Here is a 25,468-nt window from a genome sequence, read left to right on the forward strand (position 1 = left end):
AAAAAGAGATTCTTAATCTCAATGTGACTTTCCTGGTTAAATAAAGGTTAAATTCAATCAAATTTAATAAAAACATTTACACGTGCAAATGAAGACATCTCTCAGCATGTTCTTTTTTTTCTTCTACTTTTTCTCCCCATTTCTATTTTTCTCCCTTCCCCATTTCGTATTGTCCAACCAAAGTTTTGTGAGCAGAAGCGTGTGCACGCACACGCATGGATTGTGCACGGCGCGTGCACACAGGAATGCGCTGCACTCGACTGATGCGCCAACTCGCAGTACCCACCTGGCTACTTTGCATATCAATAGTGCCGGTCGTCAGGTGTTACATTCCATTTGTAGAGGCAATTAGGCACCGTTTTTTACTCTGACCTTATGCGAGGGAATATTTATGTGCTATGCGCGGGAGCGCGTGCACGCGCCTGGGAGCGCTCGTGCATGTGGCGTCATTAGCATGCGTGCAACCAGTGTTGATAGGAGGCATCGCAACACTGCCCCTCCGGTCAGGGGCGTAGCTGTAGATTCTGGGCCCATGAAACAATGTATTTGTAGGCCCCCAGTGAATGCGAGCGCACGTAAGCGCGCGAAAGAATTTATTTTTTGGCCATTTATTTATTGATGAAAACGCATAATATGGTTTTTACCTATACATTCGGATCAGCAGTTCAGCACCTGCACTGTTGGTGTGTGAGCCTAGTAAAGGATGTCGCATTGCGTTCATATTCAATGAATGGACCAATGCAATAGTCTACCAAAGCCCCCCCTCTCTCTCTATATATCTCACACACACACACACACACACACACACACACACACACACACACACACACACACACACACACACACACACACCACACACACACACACACACACACACACACACACACACACACAGTGCTGGGCCCTTGGAATCACCCCCCCCCCCCCCAGCTACACCCCTGCCCTGCCTCCGGTACACGAGGAGGCAGCCGTCGCATCTTTTCACCTGTACAGCGCGATCTCTCAGCGGCGAGGGTCTGCGTGGGAGGGACACGCGCCCCCGTTGCTTCCTGATTCTACTGCGCAGGCGCACCAACTGACCTGTAGGAGTCACTGTCCACAACGTCCGATCCCCACCCACCAGCTTCCCACCCCTAATACTGCCAATTGTATTAGTATGAACGACCAGCCAAGCTGGTAGCAACGCCGAGAGCTGGCTCGAACCCAGCATCTCCTGCGTTGGTGGCGAGCGCCTTGCCCACTGCGCCACCTAGCCGCCCATCTCTCAGCATGTTCTAAAGAGGATATAGCTAACGGTAACTAAGCAGACGTGAATATCATTCCCTAATTGGTAGTGTAGAGATATATCAACACTCATCCTAATCGTAGGTTTAATCTCATTTCAAGAGATCATTATGGGCTGCTTTCATTTGTACCATTTGGCATCCCCAGTGAATCAGACTGAATGATTATAGGGAGGAAGCAAGTCATCGCCACAAAAATGCCCCCAGCTGGGAGCTGGCATGGCATGAACACAGTGGAATGTTCCTCACCTTAAGTATGAAGCAGGAGTCAGTGGGGGCTTTGTATTTGTGTTTGTAGTCTGTGGTGGTGTAGACGTTGACTTTGTCAAAGTGGACGAAGCAGGCTAGGTCAATGGATGACTGCCAACACAGAACAAATACACACAACTTATAAACAAACACTTGCATGAAAATCAAGCGATATGAAACATACAGTCCATGTCATATTGAATTGCATACCTAAGTGTACTGAAGTGTTATGGATAGGGTAATTACAATAGCCATGTGTATAAAACTGGGGCCAATTTCCCCGGGTCAGTCAGAAGGTGAGGTAAGACCCTTAATCACAATGAGCCCCAGTTTTGACTTTCAGTTCCTACATGTAGATTTAAGCAAAACAACGGGCTACTGCACAACAAAGGTGAATATGCTTTTATTTTGTGTACCTTAACACATTCGGGGCCAACCACGTATATATACGTGTTTCGGATCCAACACTTGACGGCCAACCATGTATATATACGTGGCAAGGTTGTTTTGGCTTTTATTCCATTTTAATATCCTACTCAATGTCACCGAGCGGCACTGCAGATTTACCCTACTCTTGGAATTCGGAAAAGTGCATTACCGGCCAGATCCTCGTAGGGGCGCTGTCTCGATAATGCAGTGTTCCCTGTTACAGACCGGTGTTTTTATTTTTTTGATCTTGAATGGACTTTTCTGTTAGCCTAAAGCTATGCGTGTAGCCGATCGCCTAGAATCGTTTTTGGGACGCTGAATTCAGTGTGCAGTAAAGAAATATAGCATCAGCCAATGGACATATGGATCTACCAGATGGCGATCGATAACTGGGAAATCCTTTTTGCAGTCCAACCGGCCACAGGTAAGAGTTTTTTCACGTAAATGACATGCTGATCAGGCCTTGTTATCATACCCAACCAGCCGATCAGCGAATGTGGCTACTGAGGCTAATGCCGTTATTGGTCCGATATTATCGGCCTACCGATATTATCGGCCGATATCGGCATTAAAATGTGATATCGAAAAATATCGGAATCGGTTTTCATTTCTATAACCTTTATTTACCCAGGCAAGCAAGTAAGAACAAATTCTGATTTTATTTATTGTCAAAAGTATGCATAATGTTGTGTTAATCCCACAACAAGAGATATGTAATGTTAATTACCTGAAATTATTCCATTTTTTGGGGGGGGGGGGGGGGGGGGGGGACCCTGCATATATCGGTATCGGTTGATATCGGTATCGGAAATTAAGAGTTGGACAATATCGGTATATCGGTATCGGTAAAAAAGCCAATATCGAGCATCCCTAATCAATATTCTGAAATGACGCCCCCCCCCCCCCCCCCCCCCTTTCATGCATTCATGGTGGACCATGATACCGACAATATGCATTTTGAGTTTTAACTCTAGCTTGTCTATAGCCGAAACGCCATTCGATTTAACGTTATTAGTTCCAGGAAATACCCCAGAACATTCTGCTATAACGTTCATATTCAAGACGCTATAAAGTGGCAACGTATTGATGAAAAAATTCTTTATTTAAGGCATATTGAAGGGACGGTTTATAGTGTCAATTGACAATGGGAATGGACAGATAGCAATAATATAAAGTATAGATTTAGCTCTACAAACAGCCTCACGCACAATGAAAGGTTATTATGAAATGCTGGCCGTATAGAGTTGGGCCCCGTCTAATCCCAATGGCCTCGAATGTGTTAACTATTGAAATGTAAATAATGAGATGTACTGTATTTCTGGCAAACAATCAAGTACTGTAGTATTGTTGTCATGGATTTCCCAAACCTTGGTCTTTCCCTTGGGTACATAGTAGATCCCTGAGGCTCTGAGCAGAAAGTAGCGCCGTTTCCAAGTCTTCTTCCCATCCTCCTTTAGGTGCAGAAAACTCTCCAGATCTGGAACGGTCAGAGAAGGACCCTCAAAGTGCTCCTGGAGGAGCAGAAGAGAATGGAACAAAGCTATTTGCGGGCGTGCAGAAACATCCTGTTGTTGAAGATACTTTTGGAATGATAAAGTCAAACTATTGAAATTATAAAAAATATTTATATTCTGGCAAGTATTTTTTGGTGTATATCACTGAGACAAATGACTACAGATTATAAGGAATACGTAGTAAATTTAAAAAGGTATGGAATTGATGTATCTCAAACACCGGCCTCCTCTCGTGAGCCTCCAATCACAACTGTTGCTTTCCTCTGACAAATTGTTTATCCAAGGAAAGCAAGAGCTGTGGTAGGAGGATCAAGAAAAGAGGGCGGGGTTTAAGATTGTTATGGGTTGATGAGGTGACTGACCTGCAGCAGAAGTAGTTTGCCTCTGTCGTTCATCTCGTGCTGTTGGCCCTTCTTCCACATGTAAAATATCTTCCAAGTTGAGAGAGGAACAGTTTGATGGATTAATTGTGCATTTAGAACATGCATCGCTAGAACATACATTTGAATATTAGGTTTCAGGAATGTGATTTGGTCATACATAATCGATAACTTTTAATTATGGACAAAATATCAGAAGTTATTCACCGATATTTTCTGGACAGTTATCCGGCTAACTGTGTGTAATGCTGCTTTGTGAAACACCTCCCAGGTCTGAGACTTGAGTAACTGATGGGTTAGTCACCAGTTTCAGTTTGTTAACAGATGGTTCTTCATCAGTTCCTATATGTACTGAAACATTATTCCTGTGCACCCTAATGGCAAAGTGTTGCCTCTCACCTGTGGCTCTTTGAAGATGGCATATTTCTGAGGTCTCACAACAAAAGTGATTTGGTTCCCAGTATCTCGGGTCCAAGCAGAGAGAGGCTCCACTAAGTGTTCGTGGTCCTCAAACCCCCTTTCTGAGCAGGAAGCAAGCAATATGAGGGTACTATTTTAAACATTTGCATTGCATGTGCATTGTTAAAATGTATGTGCTTGTGCAGTTATGTTTGTGTTTGTGTGTTCTGCACCACAAAGATTTGTTGTGGTGCCTTTTAATCATGTCATGTAGACCTTTCACCCAGCTCTTTGTAAAATGTCCGCTTTTGTTTGATGAATGTATTTATTTTTCTCTGTGTATTGCCAAGTACAATTAAATGAAAACACTGTCTAGAATGAATGGCAATCATTTAAAGATGGCAGCCAAATTTATATCCTACTGGGCTAAACGCCAGAATCCTTAGGTTCTGCACACAATAGTCCCACATGTATTTTATTCTGTACAAATTAATTGAATGTTAAATCATAGATGCAGAGTGAAGTAATTACTACTAATTATTTAATTGTTCTCAGATGTAGGACAGGGATTCCATGTTCAGTGACACTCAAGTAAGTTAAACTTAATCTTAAAGGGAAAATCCATCCTAAAACATAATTTATGTTGTGCTATTCCAATGATCTCATGCAGTTAACTCACTATATAACTTTATAAACGTAGTTCTGCATCATTAAGGGGTTCCGCTTGGCATCACTCATGCACTCCCTCGCGTACGTGCACGCGCACTGAATAAATTCCACAAATGTACCTTTAATACCAGTATTAGTCTGACCACACCCCTCATCAGCTTACCTTCATAAGCAGGTGTGTGGTCACCTGCTCTCCTTCTCGCTTTCACCAGAAGGAAGTGCCTCGGTAGTACCCCACTTGACGTGTTGATTAGTTGAAAAGAGTTGTGACAAGTCTACATTGTGCTTAATTTTTTCTTCTCTCATATCTGTTGTAAAGAAAAAGTTTGGGTCATAATGTATTCTGCGGAGAGTAGACCCGCTAGACCTACTCTTCACCAGCGGTTCTCCATTCCCGCCTCCGTCGTGCGTTCTGGTGTTGGGCTGTTGCCACTTTCGTGGTTGCCGACCCAGCCCAGGAGACAGCCGATGGATAGTTTGCCTCTCCGAAGAGCCGAGGAGTCGGTGCCGTCGCTCCGGCGATGGCCTGATCTCGACTCTGGTTCTTCTGGTTCCAGGGAATCGTCCGTTGGTGAACGGTCGGTTGTTTTGGAGCCGGAGGATTTGCGACGCAAACTTTTCGCGTCTGCCCGTTCACGTCGCAAGATGGTAGCATGCAGGCGCGAACGGCCTGGGTTTGGGGAACTGCTGGAGACCAGCGAGGATGTGTCCGGCTCTGGATTTCCGATGGAAACTGAGGACTTCATGGAAGAGGCGGACGGATTCTTGTATGATGGTCCCGTGGAGGAGAGTATCCCTCCTCAGGAAACACCGGAGGGGGGAGAAATGGCTCCATGGGGCTCCCTGTTCGAGGATGTCGAGGAACCACCTTGGCCTCATCAGCAGGATGCCCTACTGTCGGCCACATCAGACTGTGGCTCCTTGACCAGTTGCAGCCTGCTGCATGTGAGGGATGCGGGTTCGGTGGAGGAAGGTCCGCAGGGGGAACTGCAGGCTTTGTTTCCCGAGCTCATGGCGGTAGCCGCCGCCGCAAACGGCGTGCCGCTGCCGCTGCCATTGCCTGCACCTGTCCCTGATGATCTCATAGGTCATCGCTGGCAGCGTCGCCCAGTGAGAGGGGTGGACGTTGTCTACCCATTTTTCCCCATAATGGGGGCCTATGTTCGTCAGGGTCAGGCGGTTTCCAACATCATGGGACTAACCCCCACCTACGTACCAGTTACGCGGGTGTCGGGGTTAGTCAAAGGTATGGGGGAGGGCGTGCCTCGGCTTGACAGTCCGATGGCCGCTCTCCTCTGTCCGGATATGGTGTGGGAACCCTTGTGCAAGCCGGTCCTCCAGGGGAAATCGGCTAGGCGATTGGCTTATTGGGGTGACCAGTCATTCATCGCTGGTACACAATCGCTGGCTGCGGTGTCTAACATCGCCCACCTGGCTAGATTTGTATCGGGGATTATGACGGGCGGCACGGATCTGAACGAGGTAAAATGCGATCAGATCACCCAGGCGGCAGGAGCTGTCCTGCACCTTTCCCAGGTGCTGACCATAGCCATGGGGAAAGTGCGCGCCCTGGCTACCCTGGGCCAGCGTCATCTTTGGCTGGAGCAGGCCCGTGTGCCGGAACGGAAGAGAGCCCCTCTTCTGACGGCCGCCCTCTCCGACGCTGGTCTGTTCGGGAAGGCCCTGCGGTTGATGACCTCAACATGCAGAGAGATGGCAGAGGAGAGATCCATCCTCCAACCCCATTTTCCGCCTCCCGTCCTTGCCGGTGGAGTCAGAAGGCTTCCGCGACGTCGAGCTGTCTCCGTCGCCCCTACCACTGCCTCCACCGCCGCTGCTGGCCCTTCCAAGAAGGCCAGGAGAAGAGACGGCGCTTCTGCTACCGCCGGCCCATCCACGACCGGAGGAGACGGTAGGGAACGTCGTGACCAGCAGACAGTAACCTACCGTCCCTCCGGGGCTCCTCGGGGTGGCAAGACTCGAGCAGCGCGAGGTGGCAGACGCCGCTGAGAGTGACTTTTCCCCTCTGTGTCCCCTCTCCTTTACACCCTCCCCGGCCCCTCTATGATTTTGTGCCTTAAAACATTATAAATAAAGAAGTTCCCCGACATAAGGGGGCTATGTTTTGGCCGAACAAACTGTGTGTTTCTTCAACAATTCATATGGTGGGGTTGTGTAAATATGAATCTGCACTTTTACGTTGTGAGATGAGTCGTGTTGTGTTACGAGGTTAAGCAAGGTCTGCAACATACACTCAGTAATAGGTTCTATTAGCTTGATGCTCCACATGCAGGTAGAAACTGGTGTTATTCCATTGCTTGAACTAAGTATATGTGTCTCACAATGCTGTGTTGTTAAGTTGCAGTAATACTCGTACACGCACGTTCCACGGCCTAGCCGTTACTCTCGGTCAGCGTTTTTTGCTATGTACAACATAGTCAACGGGTGTAGGATTCACACACATGCGACTTGTTTTTGTTGTAAATCCTGTTCACATTTTGTGGGTAGCGGGCATTGTATTAGCTTACGCTATACATTAGCTTTCTACCGGAGGTTTTCAAAATGGCTACGGTTGTTTTCTGTGTGTAGGGAACGAAGGGTTTTTTGTGAGGGGGTGTCGAATAAACCCCTCCTTCCCACTTGATTGGTTTAGGGGATTTTTATCTCTTCTGCTGAGCCAGTCAGGGCCGAGCCGGTGAGACGTCTTGGCAGGGGGGGGGGGGGGGGGAGGGTTATCCTGCCAACTCCTATTACAGAGAGGAGTCAAAAAGGCAGCATTTCCCCCCGTCATAGCGGTGTTGCTATGGCGACGCCTTCCATGAGTTGCGGTGTCTTAAGGTGTCGAGTTAGAGTGTAGGGCTCACGGGTCTGCTGCGCTCGATTTATGTAAACCTGAGTCAGTTGGTCACGTGACTCACGGTTTGCATGTCTTTCTCATGACTACCACTCGTGTGGGAAGGTTTTCTGGGAGGGTCTAGTCTTTACTCTCTGATTAAAGAAGAGTGACTGGATGTAAAATCATGTGAAAACCGGTTTTTTACTCCCAGCTGTGCAGTTGGGTTCATACGGGTGATGCTTCTTCTTTATTATTATAAAGAGTTGGATGTGTCTAGATGGATTGGAAATGGGGGCCCCTGATGGAAACAAGACTAACGTCTTTCTCAGGTCTGCCTCCCCTTACCGATTGTGTGTTTTGAGCCGTACTATGTTGTACCCTTTCTGCAATCTGTTGGTTAAAGTTTTCATTCATTCATTCATGGAGTTGGTTGCATCCCGCCCTCTTGTCGGCAATAAATAGCCTATTATTGATGTGGATATGCCCAACGCACACATAGTGCTAACTCAGGATGTTCTGTTGGACATTAGGTAACTGACTGGCGCGCCTTGATTGCTTGGGGTTAAAACAGCGTTTTTATAAAGCAATCGGGATGGGGGTTTTTCCTCTTCCGACGCCCTGTGTGGTTGTCGACGGGTTCTCGTTCATATCAGGGGATGATGACGGAATGGATCTGAACATATGTGGAAGGGTCTCACGCCCTGGGGGTGGGCTGCCGGGCGCGGTTCGCACGGGAACGTCTGAGTGGCGCCTTCTTTTTATGTTTAAGATCAACACGCATATCTGCCCCTTCTCCTGGAGTTGGCATGTCGGCGTGGTTAGGGCACGGGACTGGTTCTGGTCGCGCTGGTCCGGATCAGTTGAACCCGTTGTCCGCCGGGGATGCAGATCTGCTGTTCTGGTACCCTGAGGGACTTGGGTTTTTTCAGGGGGAAAAATGCTAGGTCGGTCCGGGTGTCGCAGGGTTGGGCGCTGTCATGTGAATGAATGTACTGGAAGTACAATTGTGTGTGTGTCTCTAAGACCAGACCATATTAGGCGCTCATGCGCCGGAAGTAGTTAATTCCATGTATGCTACCGAAACAACGCTGTGTGGAAGTGTCTACGAGAAGGATAATAAACACCACAACCTATGGAGTTAAAGCAGGTCGTCAAGAGTGTTTATTATATCGGTCATAACTTGAACATGGTGTCAGAAGTAAACCAGTGAAGATGGCCAAGTTTAACCCTCCCGACAACTTTGATTTCACTCGCCCAGAACTGTGGCCGGAGTGGAGGCAACGGTTCCAGCGCTACCGGCTAGCCACAAAACTAGACAGGGAGGATGGACCTGTGCAGGTTAGCACGTTGCTATATGCGCTCGGCAAGGAGGCTGAGCAAGTTTTTAACACGTTGCATTTCGAGGTACGGGAGGACGTTGATGACAAGGACAACTATGTGATTGTGTTGGACAAGTTGAATCGTTATTTCACTCCGAAAGTAAACATTATCCACGAACGTGCTCGTTTTTACCTCCGCTCGCAAAAGAGGGGCGAGTCTGCGGAGGAATACATCCGGACGCTCTACGAGCTGGCCGAGACCTGTCAGTTTGGTCCGGTGAAGATAGAAAATATTCGGGATAAACTGGTGATAGGAATCCTGGATAAAGAGATGTCAGAAAAGCTACAATTAATGGCAGATCTGACGCTGGAGAAAGCCATCGAGATGGTGAGACAGTCTGAGCAGATAAAGGGGCAAATTAGCCAACAGTCTAGAGCGGGCTCGGCAGATGCAGCATTCCTCAGTGAGGTCACACACAGCTGTTGTAACTGCGGAGATGCTACATTCCTGAGTGAGGTCAGACACAATGCGCGCGCTGCGCCTTTCCAACAAAACAGAGGGCGGGGAAGAGCGCGGGGCAGTGGCGGCTTCCAAGCAGCAGGGCATCGCGATGGTGGTGCTACAGGAACGAAGTGTTTTAGGTGTGGAAGGGACCACCCGAACAATGTGCAGTGTCCAGCCAGGCAGGCAAAGTGCAGACACTGCCAGAAGATTGGACATTTTGCCGCCGTGTGCCGTGTTTGGGGTTTTTTCCTGAGGGGTTATGGGACCAACCACTGCATGGGGTAACACCTGGGTGGTTGGTTCTCTGGTGTATTGCTGCGGTGTCAACTCCCGGGTTAACCGGTTTTGAGGGTGCCCCTGCACGTTCATGACGTCTGCCAATCGTGTCAGCCTTCTCTGCCTCGACCCCTCTGGGTGGGTTTTTTTTAGATGGAGCCTTGGTCATGCAACTACGCCAGCATACGCCCCTTCCGCCGGGGCGGCTGTGTTCAGCTGTCCTTTCTGGCGCCTGTCTCGTCCGCAGTCTCCGGGCTAGGGTTCACAGCCTGTTGCCTGGTTTTCCTCGGTGCGCTGCCTGCTTCCGTTGGTTAACCTTTTTGTGTGCTTACGGCCATGCTGACTGCCTGTTGCAGGGTCAGTGTGCCAGGCAGTGTACTATCGGGGAGGACGGGGCCCGCTCGGCTGAGGGGCCTTTGTCCGAATACGCTGGCGATGTGGGGGGCGGGGCACTGCGTGCCCACCTGGTGGGGTCTTGATGCTGGCATCATGGACTTCTCCGGGCCCCCGTTCCAGGGGGTCCCGTCCCTTTGGTGGGTCTGGGTCTTCCTTCGCGCTCCGCTGCTACGGCCTTGCCACAGGGTTGGGTTTGCCCTTGACCCCGTGATTCTGGGGGCAGTAACGAGGTTGTTTCCTCCGTTCGTTCCCGGGTGGCATGCGGGTTTCAAGTTTTCAAGTTTCAAGTTTCTTTAATAGTTGTCATACAGAAGTACAGAATACTTTTGTACAAAATGCTTCTTACTGTTGCGCTCCAGAGACTGTGCATGACAAGATAAGTATGAAATAAAGACATAGTAAAAATTAGAAGTAAAAAAAGAGGTCACAGTGTTCAGTTTAGACATATGTACAATGTTCGTAGACGTAGTTACCATACAATATACAATACTGTGCAGTGTACTAATATACAATACTATATAGTGCAAGGCATAAATGGACGAGGTGCAGTTTAGGTACAATTCACAGTAGGTGTACGAGTTGTAGTGCAAATCCTTTATCAATAAATATAAAGTGTAAGTGTGTTTGTGTGATCTAAAGTGTGGAGAGTGGGTGCTGCAGTGTGTTGTTTGTTTGAGTGAGTGTGTGCGTGTGGGTGTGTGTGCTGTGTGCATTTGATGGTTGTTGCATAGTGATTATTGTTCGTTTAGCGATTATTGTTCGTTTAGCAGCCTGATGGCCTGGGGATAGAAGCTCCTTCTGAGTCTTTCTGTGCTCGCCATAAGACTCCGGTATCGCTTGCCTGACGGCAGCAGTTCAAAGAGGCAGTTGTTCGGGTGGCTCGAGTCCTTAATAATTCTCTTAGCCTTCCCCTTGCACCGCTTGTTGTAAATGTTCTGGAGGGTGGGAAGCCCCCCTCTAATTGTGCGTTCGGCTGAACGTGTCACTCTTTGTAGTCTGCTACGGTCTTGTGCAGTGCTATTCCCAAACCAGGAGGTGATGTTGCCGGTCAGGATGCTCTCTATTGTACATGAGTAGAAGTTCCTAAGGATCTTCTGACTGACTTGGAACTTCCTTAGGCGCCTGAGGAAGTAGAGGCGTTGTCGTGCCTTCTTCACAACACTGTCAATGTGTGTGGTCCATGTCAAGTCCTCGGATATGTGGGCTCCGAGGTACTTGAAACTGTTCACTCTCTCAACTGGTGCCCCGTCGATGCTGAGGGGGCTGTAGTCCTTGACCCCCGACCTCCTGAAGTCCACAATCATCTCTTTTGTTTTGCTGACGTTCAGGGAGAGGCAGTTCTCCTGACACCACTGTGACAGGTTCTCTACCTCTTCCAGGTAGGCCCTTTCGTCGTTGGCAGAGATCAGGCCCACCTGTGTCATCAGCAAATTTGATGATGGTGTTGTTGTTCCGCTGTGCTACGCAGTCATGTGTGTACAGGGAGTAGAGGAGGGGGCTCAGAACACAGCCCTGGGGGGCCCCTATGTTGAGCGTGATGGATGAGGAGGTGCAGTTGCCGGCTCTTACCACCTGGGGTCTGCCCGTCAGGAAGTCCAGGACCCACTGGCACAGGTCATAGTTCAAGCCCAGGTCCCTGAGCTTGGCTATGAGTTTGGAGGGGACTATGGTATTGAATGCTGAGCTGTAGTCGATGAACAGCATTCTCACATAGTTCCCCTGCCTCTTGTCCAGATGTGATGCTGCTGTGTGCAGCACATGGGCTATGGCGTCCTCCGTGGACCTGTTGGGGCGATATGCAAATTGCAGAGGGTCCAGGTTGATGGGGAGGGAGGAACAGATGTAGCCCTTCACTAGCTTCTCAAAGCACTTCATGGCTATGGAGGTGAGGGCTACAGGGCGGTAGTCGTTGAGGCAAGCGGGCGTAGATTTTTTGGGTACAGGGATGATGGTGGACTTCTTCAGACAGGTGGGGATGACGGCCTGTTCCAAGGACAGGTTGAAGATGTCAGTGAATACCGGGGCCAGTTGGTCGGCACAGACTTTTAGGACGCGGCCGGGGATGCCGTCCGGTCCTGCTGCCTTCCTGATATCCACTTTTTTAAAGATCCGTCTCACCTCATGCTCTGTTACCCTGAACACTGAGTCTCCATCAGCAGACCCCCCCCCCCTCATTGCCGTGGTTTGTAGGCTGGTGTTGTTATTCACAGCCTCAAACCTCGCATAGAAGGAGTTGAGATCATTTGCTAAGGAGATGTCACTGTTCAGTTTGAGGGGGGTTCCTTTGTAGTCTGTCATTGTTCTGAGGCCCTGCCACATGCCTCTAGAGTCAGCCTGTTCAAACTGAAGTTCAACTTTATCCCTGTAACGCCGTTTTGCCTCTATTACTGCTCTCCTGACGTTGTATCTTGCCATCTTGTGTTCTTCCATGTTGCCTGTCACCAGCCCGGTGTTGTATGCTGATGTGCGCACTTTCAGAGCCTCACGGACGGATTTGTCTACCCAGGGCTTTTGATTTGGGTAGATATTAATTTTGGTGGAGGGGATTATTACTTCTACCTGAGTACAGACATAGTCAATCACCGTTTCGGTGTATTCGTTAATATTGGCTGTTTTATCACGGAATACACTCCATTCTGTGCTTCCCAGCACTGCTTGGAGTGACTCCACTGACGTCACGGCCCAACGCTTAACCTCTCGCGAGACCACCGGCGTTCGCTTGAGACTCTGTTTGTACTTAGGCAAAAGAAAAATGGCGGCGTGATCGCTTTTACCGAATGGACTAAGAGCCTGTGACTTGTACCCATTCTTAAATTGCGAGTATACATGGTCTAATATGTTCTCGCCTCTGGTGGGACAGGTCACATGCTGATAGAAATTCGGCAGCACCTTTTTAAGACGCGCGCTGTTGAAATCCCCCAAGACCAAAATGGCAGCGTCAACATTAGCTGCCTGGAGTTTGTTTACCTCGTCGTGAAGTTTTGAAAGTGCGACCCCAGTGTTCGCGTGTGGTGGAATGTACACTCCGATGAGGATGATGGACGTTAACTCTCTTGGGAGGAAGAAGGGTCGACATTTTATCGTGATAAACTCCAGGTCTGGGGAGCAGTGGTTAGACAGTTCCTTTGTGTTGCCTAAATCGCACCACTCCTTGTTTATCATGAAGGCAATGCCGCCTCCTCTCGTCTTTAGTGACCCTTCTGCCGTCCGGTCTTTGCGGAGAACGAAGAAATGGTCTGCCGGTTCTATTGCGTGATTCGGGACATCTGGACTCAGCCAAGTTTCTGTGAAACAGAGGACGTTACAATCCCGAATGTCCCTCTGGAATTGGATCCTTGCTCTGATGTCGTCCAATTTGTTTCCTATCGATTGCACATTGGCCAACAATATGCTGGGCAATGTGGTTCTGTGTCGTTTGGACCTCAGTCTGTTCCGGACCCCGGCTCTCTTTCCTCGTCTTCGCGGCGGCTTCTGGTGGTCTTGGCCATGGCCGGCATAACAAAGGATCTCGGCGGGCCATTTCTGCTGTTCAGCGATCCGATCCAGAGAGCAATCCAAACGGTAAGTTTTTCTTAATCCAATGTCAATGATTGACTGACGGTCATACACATATAATGCACCAACAGTTGGTGCAAATAAAACTCCTAATACTATAAAAATTAACAAAATAAAGCACAGTCTCGTCGGAGCGATCAGAAAGGCAGCCATCAGAGCAGCGCCAGTTTTGAGCCTGGTTGTGCGTGTGTGTAGTCGTGGGGTCAAGCCACGGTCTGCTCACCCTGTGCGTTGAGTTGCTTGAGTGCCTCTTCGCACGGTCGGGTCCGTCGCCCTCCCGGTAAACCTCTAATAGGGGGGGTGCCCTCCATTAGGGGGGGTCGGGGGGGCTCGGCCCTTCCTGTTCTGTTGGTTGTAGGGGGCCTTCAGCGGGGTGTATTTGTCGGCCAGTGGCTCCGCTTGGCCTCCCTTTGTGCATGAGTGATGCCAAGCGGAACCCCTTAATGATGCAGAACGATAGGTTATGACTATAACCAAGTTCTGTTAATTAGGGGTGATGCTTGGCATCCGACGCCGCTGCAGCCCTTGACCTCACCTTGTGGTGAAAGCTTGGGTAGGAGGAGAGCAGGTTAACACACCTGCTTATGAAGGTAAGCTGATGAGGGGTGTGGTCAGACTAATACTGGTATTAAAGGTACATTTGTGGAATTTATTCAGTGCGCGTGCACGTACGCGAGGGAGTGCATGAGTGATGCCAAGCGTCACCCCTAATTAACAGAACTTGGTTATAGTCATAACCTATCGATAACTCTCTCCCTACGCTGGCGATCAGAGCATCAAGACATGAATCTGTCACGTCAACAAGTGACACCTTTTGCAGTTAGTCCAAAGGGGCGACAGTGGCTCAGGAGGTAGAGCGGTCGTCTGGTATTCGGAAAGTTCCCGGCTCGAGTCCCACTCCTCGAGGGCAGCATGTCGATGTGTCCTTGAGCAAGACACTTAACCCCTAACTGCTCCCGAGGAGCAGGTTGGTACCTTGCATAGTTGCCTCTGCCATCGTGTGTGTGAATGGGTGAATGTGAGACATAAATTGTAAAGCGCTTTGGATAAAGGCGCTATATAAATACAATCCATTTACCATTTAGTCCATTGGCATTTAATTAGTAGCCGACTTTATGGGCTTAGGGGCTCCATCTGAATCAGAAAATGTACCCATATCCCAGTAAAATGAAAAACCATGGGTTACCTAGGAGTTGTTCGACTATTCACTGTCTATCCTAAATGGTTGCCATGTATACAAGGGGCTTTACATCTTTAGACACCACAGAATAGTGGATTTGATAAAAAAAATATATCACTTCCATTTTTAGTTCTTCCATAGTGCTTCCTGGGGGTGCTTCCTGGGGGTCGTCATCGATGAGTCACTCAATTTCAAATGCCACATAAAATATCTACAAACAAAACTGTCTAAATATGTTGGCTTATTCTGCAAAATACGTCATTTTCTTCCCTTGCTTGGCCTTACATTTACATTTAGATTTAGTCATTTAGCTGACGCTTTTATCCAAAGCGACTTACAAGTTCTGTACGACAAGCCATCAGGAAGGGCACAACTCTATCAGCTGAGCAACAATGTTCATCAAAGTGTTGAGTGCTACAGTGTAGGTTAGTTTATTAGGACAAGTGCATGACAGTACGGTTAGTTAGGGTTAGATTTTTTTTTTTTTTTTTTTTTTTTTAATTCAGATAATGGTTGAAGAAGTGCGTCTTTAGTCGACGGCCTTCTCACTCTATACAAAACCTTGTATGAACCCCTCATTAATTACTGTAATGTCATATGGTGCAACACTTACCCCAGCCATCTCAAGAAACTAGAAAGCTTACAAAAGAAAATACTACGAGTACTATCATGGTCCGGGAATAAAGCGCCCTCACAACCTCTGTTCCATCGCTTTGGTCTCCTGAGGCTTGCTGAATTTAACATTCATCAAAACGCATCAATTATGTATCAAGTTTTTTTTTTTTTTTTTTTTTTTCAACAACATGAATCACAGACTGTCTGAGCTTGTCCCAGTCTGCCAACCACTGCACATCCGCAACACAAGAAATAAGCATCTTATATTTGGCAAGAGGAGAAGGCTCAATTGTGCTAGCCTAAGCATAGCATGCAGGGGTCCACAGATCTGGAACAAGCTTGACGAGAATCTGAAAATGACTAAAACCTTTAAAACATTTAAAAAATCACTGAAAGAGGAACTGCTTAAATCATATCTCTAATTAAAATTATAACTTAGGATCTATGTTATATGTCAGTTAGTAGGTAGGTGTGTAAACCTACCCACGTTGTATGTTTTGTTTTGTTTTTTGTTTATTGTTTTGTTGTTTATATTCTGTTTATATCTGTGTTCAGGCTCCCTCCAAAAGCTTTAAATAGCTTCTTGGGAGACCTGGCACATGCACACAATTGCGACGTTGTTGTATCACATGAGGATACTTACATGTAATGTATCGTGTGTGTGTGTGTGTGAATAAATTCATTCATTCATGAATACTGTACTGTGAAGTCGAGCATGTCTATCTGTGTAGTGATGATTCAGACGTGTTCTCTATCACGCCTAACACCCCTCATTGGTTATCATCAATGGAAATCATAGGGATGTGCTCATACTTGAAGTTAGTTGTACTTTGGGCTACATCCTAGAGATGAAGCCTTTCTAAGATGATGAAGTATCAACAACTGGTGCAAACCATTTCACAGCTGGGCTACAAGTGTAAACTTTTAGTTTTTATATTTGGTAGCCTAGGTCATGTACACAAGCTGGTTGTGAGGGGCCTCCAGATGGCTGGTCTCTCTAAGAGAAGAGCCAAGCAGTTAGTATCTGTTACTGGTAGCCGCTCAATATGGAGGGGATGCTGCTATTTATATCCATGAAGTGTTTTATTTTTGTCTATTACCGTTTCACCTGCTACATCATGTCTGTTATTGTCCTGTTAGTGTGCAACCATGTGGTTGCCAATCAGGCACGTTTGTACTGTCTCTCAATATCTTATTGTATTATTAGTGTGTATGTCCTTGATATACATTCAAATATGTGTGTGTGTGTGTGTGTGTATAGGCATGCATGTGTTATCTCGCCATATGATTTCCAAAAAAAGGGAAAAAAAATCAAAAAGAAATATGTATGCAGTCAGGCCACTGAACTTAGAAGCAGGCCAGGCCAGTGTTTCTAGTTGCAGCAGCGCAATAGTTAGATAACCTAGGTGGGGAACAACCAAGAGATCACTGCAACTCACACAAGTTGGAGAACTATCTCTCTCTCTCTCTCTCTCTCTCTCTCTCTCTCTCTCTCTCTCTCTCTCTTGCTCTCACACACACACAAAGGGAGCCGCATGTGATTGGTGGAGGCGGGACCCTTACAAAAAACTGTTGTTGCTATTCATTGGCACATGCTAGCCTGTAATAATCCCCCCCAGAAAAATCTACTTTGCATTTGATATATTGCAAATATATGCCATCACACACTGGCATTTAAAGGGTTAGAATTATAAAATGAATATGTGGTGTTATGATCAGGGCTGAAGTTGAATAAAAGATTGTATTTTTTTCAATCTGACATTACAAAAAAACTGAAAATCCATCAAAATCAGTGTTGTTGCTAATCATACATAATGCTAGCCTGTTTTTTAACAATAATTTGTGATGCCATCACAAACACAGGCATTTAAAGGGTACAAATAAAAAACTCCTGCACCAGAATGCAGGAAATGAAGTCTTTGTAACAAATAAATTCATGGTGGGGGACCCCCTGCTTAAAAAGTGGCCTGACTGGGGCTATATTTTGCACTATATTTCCTGGCCTGAATGATTTCCCCAGTCCGGCCCTGGTTAAAAGCCTCCAATGCTTTTTTTTTTTTTTTTTTATCCACTTTTTCTCCCATTTTCTATATTTTCTCCCATCCCAATTTCGTATCATCCAATTCAACCCTCCCCTGTCACGAACGCTGTTTCTTGCCTCCCACAAGCCGGCTGCAATGTGGACTAAGTCATACATAGCACAAGTCCCCTCCGGTACTTGAGGTAACAGCAGTCACATCTTTTCACCTGCGCAGCTCGATCTCTCAGTGGCGAGGAGTAACGCGTGGGAGGCTCACGCTGCCCCCGACACTTCCTGATTCTACTGCGCAGGCGCACCAACCGACCTGTAGGAGTCGCTGTCCACAACGCCCGATCCCCACCCATCAGTTTCCAACCCCCTAATACGGCCAATGTGTATTAGTATGAACGACCAGCTAAACTGAAAGCAATGTGGAGCGCTGGGCTCGAACAGTCGAGCCCAGCGTCTCCGCATTCGTGGCGAGCGCCTTGCCCACTACGCCACGTAGCCGCCCTAAAGCCTCCAATGCCTATTAGTGTGTGTGCGTTTGAACGTTTGCATGTTTCAACCATACATTTCCATTTATAAAAAAGAAATAAAAGAAAATTATAATTTTGTTTCTTTATAAAAAAAAATCCCCCTCCTATAATAGTGGGGCTCTCTGACACCATTATTTGGGGGTCGCGGCCTGAAAAGTTTGGGAACCCCTGTGTTATCTCACCAGTCTGCAGCTCAGGGTTGGTTTCACACAGACTCCAGTCTACACTGTGGTCACAGTGAGTCTTCTCAAACAGGTGGTCCAGCACCTCTCTGACGGTCTGCCTCTCATCCACCATCAGAGTCTTAGAGCTGCCGTCATCCATCAACACCTTCACCACTAACTAGCGGGGTGGAACATGAAACAGTTTACCAATCTAAAGCCCCACCCTCTTTTCTTGATCCTCCAATCACAAATGTTGCTGGCAGAGGGGAAGCAACAATAGTGATTGGAGGATCAAGAAAATAGGTAAATTGGTTACTTGAACTGTGCTGTGTAACTTTATATAATAGACATATTGCAATTATATTTCTAATAAATGTTTCACATTTTAAATCACAAAATGTTATTGAAAATGATCATTGATCATTTAATGCTCTCACATTATCATGGAGTCATGTGTGGAAAACCAAAATAAAGTGTATAATGTATAAATTATTTTTCAGTAATTATAAAATACTGAGGTTTCATGGTTTCCAGGGTAATTAACCTCACTCATCACATAATATATATATATATATATAAAATTTGAATAAAAATAAATGTAAATGGATTGACTATGTTTTCATAAATATATAAGAATATAAATTCTAACTGTACCTTCTTCACTTTGGCCTCTTTGAGCTTCTCCAGAGCCAGTTTGATTTTGTCTGCTTTAGTCTGTGGTTCACTCTGGAAGCAGATTAGGAGAGTATTATGATCAAACTCCATCCATGAATTCAACCCTTTATTCCAAAACAAAATGTCTGTTTTTCTTCTTTTTTATTGCTGTTGCTCTTACATTTTTCTTGTAAATATATAATAAAAATATAAATCATTTGGCATATGAATGTAATGCATTACATGAAAGTATGCAACTTCTATTTTGTTTTAACAGTACTGTAGCTAATTCAGGGGCCATCGGGGGCAGGAATCGAACCTGCGGTCGCCCCGGACCAGGGGCAACAGTTCTAACCAGTCAACTAGGTGATCATAGATATATATCCACCCGCGCTGCTGGCCAACGGAGACCGACGTTGCCACAAGGCGGCCATCTTGCGTGGGTGGAGCAGTGTGGAGCACGCCCACTCATAACATGCGTGTCTATGGTGCATGTACTATTGAAATAACCATAGCTTGCTCAATTTTCAACCGTTTGGTTTGTTAAAAATTTCAGAGATGTAGTTATCATACTGCATACTTATAACAGACTTTGAAATTCTTCCAAGCAGGAATCATAGCCACGTTAATAACTTGTAATAAATCAAACTTGTTTGTAAATCCATCAAGATTTCAGCGAGTTAAGAGTATTTTTGTTTGTGCACATCATCACCTTAAAGCAGTAGTCCACTCAAGCAAGTGGACTACGCGGGAGACTCCGCCTTGAGCCATCTAGTGTATCTATGTCCGTGATCGCTAAGGCCCCAACATACTCGAGAAGTCAGCGCGCATATCCGCACGGTCACAAAATCTAACAGGCACGTGTATACGGTGCGGAAGAGCGTTGACGAAAATTACGCAAATTACGTCACGCGTACCAACTTGCATCTGCGGACATGGGAAGTATATTCAGGGCCTTAAAGGCCCCAACATACTCAAAAACTGACACGTACACGCACGCGGCGGCTGCAGACACGCTTTGCACGCGGCTCTGATTATAGTACGTGTTTGGTGTCCAGAAGCGTCGCGTCGAGTGCTTTTGTTATGACAGCTGGGCACATGCCCAGTGGCGCGCATATCCACGGAGCTATCCGCGCGGTTAAAAAATGTGGTGCACCAACGCGCACACAACGCGCATCTGTGGACACGGGAAGTATATTCAGGCCTTTACACTACCACCCTTCTTCGGGAAGCGTGTTTCTGCGATCAGCTCTGTCACGCCTCTGGCCGCATGCACTTCAGATGGCCACGGTGGAGCGAATTCAGGGGGCAGGCGTCGGTGCTATCCAGTCAACTAAAGGGTCCGTCTGCCCCGTGAGCCAAGGGCAGGGCCGGATTAACGACCGGGCCGTCCGGGCCGCGGCCCGTGGGCCTCTAGTGACGAGGGGCCTCAAAAAATATTTACATTTATTTTTTTATTTTTTTGGAGGCCCCTCGTCACTAGAGGCCTTTTGGAGGCCCCTCGTCACAAGAGGCCCCACATTTTTTTTTTTTTTTTTTTTTACTTTTTTTTTTTTTTTTTTGAGGCCTCTCGTCCCTATGCCATAAATGTCATGTATGTTGTGTATGTCATACATGTCACTATAAATTGAAAATGGGGGACCCTGATGTAAACAAGACAAACGTCTTTCTCTGGTCTGCATTCCCTTAACAATTGTGTGTATTGAGCCGTACTGTATTATTTGTACCCATTCTGCAATCTGTTAAATAAAATGTTCATTAATTCATTCATTCACAGACAGTAACACAGGACAAAAACACATTTCAACCCCCTCCCTTCCCTAATTATAATTTAAATTGACATTCACGTAAAAGTAAGCTTACTATTATATTCTTGTCTCCAAAGTTTGTGCATGTTTTTCCTGAGGATGGCGCCATCCCCCCATATAAACATGATGTGTTTCTTTTCTTTTCTCTTCTTGATTCATTGATTGAAAACTTTATTAACAGATTGCAGAATGGGTACAGTACAGTACAGTACAGCTCAATAATTGTTAAGGGGATGCAGACCAGAGAAAGACTTTCGTCTTGTTTACATCAGGGTCCCCCATTTTCAATTCATCATAACATATATGACATACATGACATACAGATAGACAGTACTGCTACATCTATACATTTATGACATACCAGATTTGCAAATACAGTACTGTTTGTGATACGAAAAAAGTCTAGAAAAGAGAGTATATACATTTGATGTAGAAACTGTACATTGGATGAGGTTGGGTAGGTGGGGTGGGGTTGGGGGGGTGGGGGGGACTGTACATTGGAGGTGATTAGGTGGGGGGGGGGTTGGGTAGGAGGGGTGGGTGGGTGGGGGACACTGTACAACTGTACACGCAAAACTGTACATTGGAATATTGACAAAACCATACTTGGTCATTTACTGTACATTGGAGGGGGTTGTGTTAGGACATTTACAGGGGCCAGTTTCGAATTGCAGTCTCCCGTAGGTGTTCTTTGAGAGTGTTTTTGAAAGTGGGTAGTGATTCACATTCCTTTACAGCTTTGGGTAGGGCGTTCCACATTGATGTGGCATAATTGCGAAACGTGTTTAGTCCCTTGTTTGAGCCGAATCTGGGTTTAACATGATTTGTGGAGCTCCCTCTGGTGTTGTGATCGTGGTATTCACTGACCTTTGGGAAGTATTTTGACATGTACATGGGTACCTTGGTCGTGTAGTGTATCTTGTAGACCAGGCCCATTGCAAGTTGCTGTACTCTGTTGTCTACTCTAAGCCATCCTAGGTTGTCAAAGTGGGCAGGGGTGATCAAAGTCCTTTTAGCTTGGCCCTCAGAGCCCACCACTTTTAAATATTCTATATATTTTTTAAAGTGACATAAAAACGCCACTGTGCGTGCGTGCACGTGTATGTGTGTGTGGGGGGGCCTCCACAAGAATCTGGCCCAGGGGCCTCTGAAGTCTTAATCTGGCCTTGGCCAAGGGGTAGTGAGTCTAGGCATCCTTTGGTTGTTACAGTATGAAGGTCAACTTACAGTCTTCAGAGAAGGAGGTTTACAAACACTCCTAACTTACAGTCTTCAGATAAGGAGGTTTACAAACACTCTCAAATTTACAGTCTTCAGATAAGGAGGTTTAAAAACACTCATACTGTACACTCACATTTCATCTTCTCAGGGGTTCTATTTTTAGAACATGATATCAATTAAGGTCATAGCAGCTTACTGGTTGTGCTGCTCTCAGAGCACTTGGCGGCTGAGCGTGGCTGAGTGATGGCTCCTGTAGGCTGCCTTGGGCCGTGGCAGGTGGTGTAGGATTATTCGGTCTGTGTGCAAGTGTGTTCTCTTGGTCTGAAACAAGGCTCTCTTCAAAAGCATTTGGTTTTGATTCAAGATCTTCCATCAGAGTATCAAGGTCATGGTCCTCTAATTCGTTCAGAGACTCTACAAATGGGAAAGAGATAGAGATTGCTCTTCACTTACAGGAAATGTAGAGTTGAAATTTTGTGTACACAGGAAATATGAATTTGCTGCGTTTCCTCATTGAATCAGTATACTTTTGTGTTCGCAAAGCAAAGGTAACGTGTCTTTTCTCACCGTTAGGATCTGTGAAGCCGATAGAGAAACGATCTGTTCTCCAGGAGCGACGTGCTGTTTCTGGTGGTTCAGCATCAGGACCCAGACTCTGCAGGGAAATATTCAATTGGACTTTGTTAACATTTGTGTTAACAATGCTAGGAATGAATGAATGACTTTACAATAGAGCGACTGCATTATCATTTTCAGCAAGGATGGCCCCAGTGGGAAGCGAACCGGCATGTTCAGAGTGCCAAGAACTCTAGCCATTGAGCTACACAGGACCAGAGAGAGAGAGAGAGAGAGAGAGCGAGAGAGAGAGAGAGAGAGAGAGAGAGAGAGAGAGAGAGAGAGAGAGAGAGAGAGAGAGAGAGAGGGAGAGAGAGAGAGAGAGAGAGAGAGAGAGGGAGAGAGAGAGAGAGAGGGAGGGAGAAAGAGAGAGAGAGAGAGAGAGAGAGACTTGAACCTTCTTGGAATGTTCTCTAGACTACTACCTGGACCTGTTTTATATCTAATGTTGAAGTATGATATATCATACTCTTGTGATTTATACTGTATCATACTCTTGTTATTTATGGAGAACATACTGTACTGCTAGCAGTCTCCGCAAATTGAATTGAATGTTGTTTAATGAAGAAACTGATTTATCCAAAATGCTAAAAAGTTTCCCTTTTATTTTCACACTGTCTGCATGTGAATCAAAGGAACATGTCAAACTCTCTTCTTATCAAGGCCTTTTTACAGTGTGCATCTGACATCGTAAGAGGAAAACCGATGATGCAAAGTCTGTAATATTTACATAAACAACTAACATGAGTCCTTGCAAACAATCTCTATAAGACTGGACAGCCCGGCAGACCCGTGGCTTTATTGTATTATGTCCTCTGGATTACAGCCAAACCCAGACGACTAGCTGAAAACACATGCGTTTCATGCTGTAGCTCAGAGACTTGAAACGAAACAACACTCCTTTAAGTCAGGGATCAGACATCTTTGCTGTGAACTCTGTTTTGTCTGCTTGCTCCCAGGCAGTAAAGCAACTAATGGGCCCAATCAAGGTCCCAATGTTATTTCATATCCCCTTCACCTCACCCGACTGCTTTCATCAAAACGCTCCTCTTCGAAATCCGATTAATAGACTGCGGAGTGCTACCCATTAGGTATTTGTTTGAATCAGGTAATGCAAAATACTGATCCTGACCACGGGCGACTCCCATTTAAGGCTCTAGAAGGGGATTTAACTGTACAATTACCAAATCCACACAAGCTAGGGTTGTAGAAGTTCAGATGGCTAAGGTTTCTCTTGGAAAACCGCAGTTGTATGATGAAAAGCCTATAAGTGCTGGAGGAAGTCTAGGTAGTCAATGGTTCTTCATGCACAGTCCACCCCAGATGTGATTACTTCACGTGCAATCATTGTCCTAAAGTGATTCTGTACATTGATGAAGAGCCAATTGAGGAAGTTCGGAAAGTCCAATTCATACAGGATGACTTCACATGGAAACATCGCATTAATACATGTTTGGTACAGTGGTTTGTTTCAGCAGGATGGCTACTGTATTCCAATGTCCTCAGATGACTCAGGATAGATAACACCACAGGGTTTTCTGGGATTAATTGGATTGGTTCTCAAAAAGGGATTGTTCGACTACGACTGATGTGAGTGCAGGAATCTGGGATCATCTGGTTGTCTTTTGAAAAGAATGCAAGGATGGCGGATGTGTTGAATTGGTTTGTTCACACTTGTGGATTACATTCATTGACACATTGTGGGAGATGTTACAACAACAGTTGAAAGTACCCGCCATCTCCCCTATTATGGTGGTGATACTGTACACTGCTCAACCTTTTGGGGTCAGACAGCATGTTAAACAAGTGCCTCAGATGTCTCAACACGGTTGTGCTGATTGCATGGCAACCTCTTGTTGGTTGCCCAGATGAGTTATATTGTATATTTTTCCTTCTGTCCAACTTAATTTCCTGTTGGTGGCGAGCACATTGCCTAAAACGTGCCCAGTGTATCGCCAAAGATCCACCCTAAAATAGAATCCACTTGTGGTATTTCAATAATACTGTACAGCTCACTTTCGATTGTGAATATGAGCAAGTCTCTTTTTAAGCTAAATACCAGAAAGAAAATACTATGGAGCTGCTCCATAGACAGTGAATAGTGGAACAATTCCTAGGTAACCATGAGTCATGACAGTACCCATGGTTTTTCATTTTACTGGGATATGGGTATATTTTCTGATTCCGATGGAGGCCCTAAACCCATAAAGTCTGCTACTAATGAATTGCTAATGGATCAACTCCAAAAGGTGTCACTTGTTGACGTGACAGATTCATGTCTTGATGCTCTGATCTCCAGAGTAGGGAGAGAGTTATCTACGTTTATAAAGTTATATAGTGAGTTAACTGCATGAGATCATTGGAATAGCACATCGTAAATTCTGTTTTAGGATGGATTTTCCCTTTAAGTAATGGTAAACTTACCTGAGTGAGGAGATCCATTTCTCCTAACAGGTCACTGAACATGGAATCTATGTCCTCCATCTGAGAACAATTAAATAATTAGTAGTAATTACTTCACTTGCCATCTGTGATTTAACATTAAATTAATTTATACAGAATAAAATACATGTGGAACTATGGTGTACAGAACCTAAGGATTCTGGCCTTTAGCCCAGTAGGATATAAATTTGGCTGCCATCTCTAAATTATTGCCATTCATTCTGGACAGTGTTTTCACTTAATTGTACTTGGAAATACACAGATAAAAATAAATACATTCATCAAACAAAAGCAGAAATTTTCCAATAGAGCTGGATGAAAGGTCTACACATGACAGTACCACTGATTAAAAGGCACCACAACACATTTTTGTGGTGCAGAACACACATACACACGTGCG

At 45.9% G+C, this 25,468-nt stretch overlaps 1 protein-coding gene across 1 annotated transcript in view; it reads right to left on the reverse strand.

Moving 5' to 3' along the window:
* Positions 1-25,110, reverse strand: part of LOC311239416 (amyloid beta A4 precursor protein-binding family B member 1-interacting protein-like) — a gene marked incomplete at its 5' end in the record, with an annotated part of 84,345 nt that extends 59,235 nt beyond the window's left edge. The window contains 9 exons of the mRNA XM_084327720.1: positions 1,533-1,643; positions 3,329-3,472; positions 3,838-3,906; positions 4,255-4,376; positions 18,347-18,506; positions 18,983-19,054; positions 22,208-22,425; positions 22,579-22,666; positions 25,051-25,110. Of these exons, the coding sequence (XP_084183846.1) occupies positions 1,533-1,643; positions 3,329-3,472; positions 3,838-3,906; positions 4,255-4,376; positions 18,347-18,506; positions 18,983-19,054; positions 22,208-22,425; positions 22,579-22,666; positions 25,051-25,110 (1,044 nt within the window). The remainder of the gene's footprint in view (positions 1-1,532; positions 1,644-3,328; positions 3,473-3,837; positions 3,907-4,254; positions 4,377-18,346; positions 18,507-18,982; positions 19,055-22,207; positions 22,426-22,578; positions 22,667-25,050) is intronic.
* Between the last annotated feature and the right edge of the window lie 358 nt (positions 25,111-25,468).

This window comes from Notolepis coatsorum (genome assembly GCF_963971535.1).
Source record: "Notolepis coatsorum genome assembly, chromosome: 13".
Taxonomy (NCBI): Eukaryota; Metazoa; Chordata; class Actinopteri; order Aulopiformes; family Paralepididae; genus Notolepis; species Notolepis coatsorum.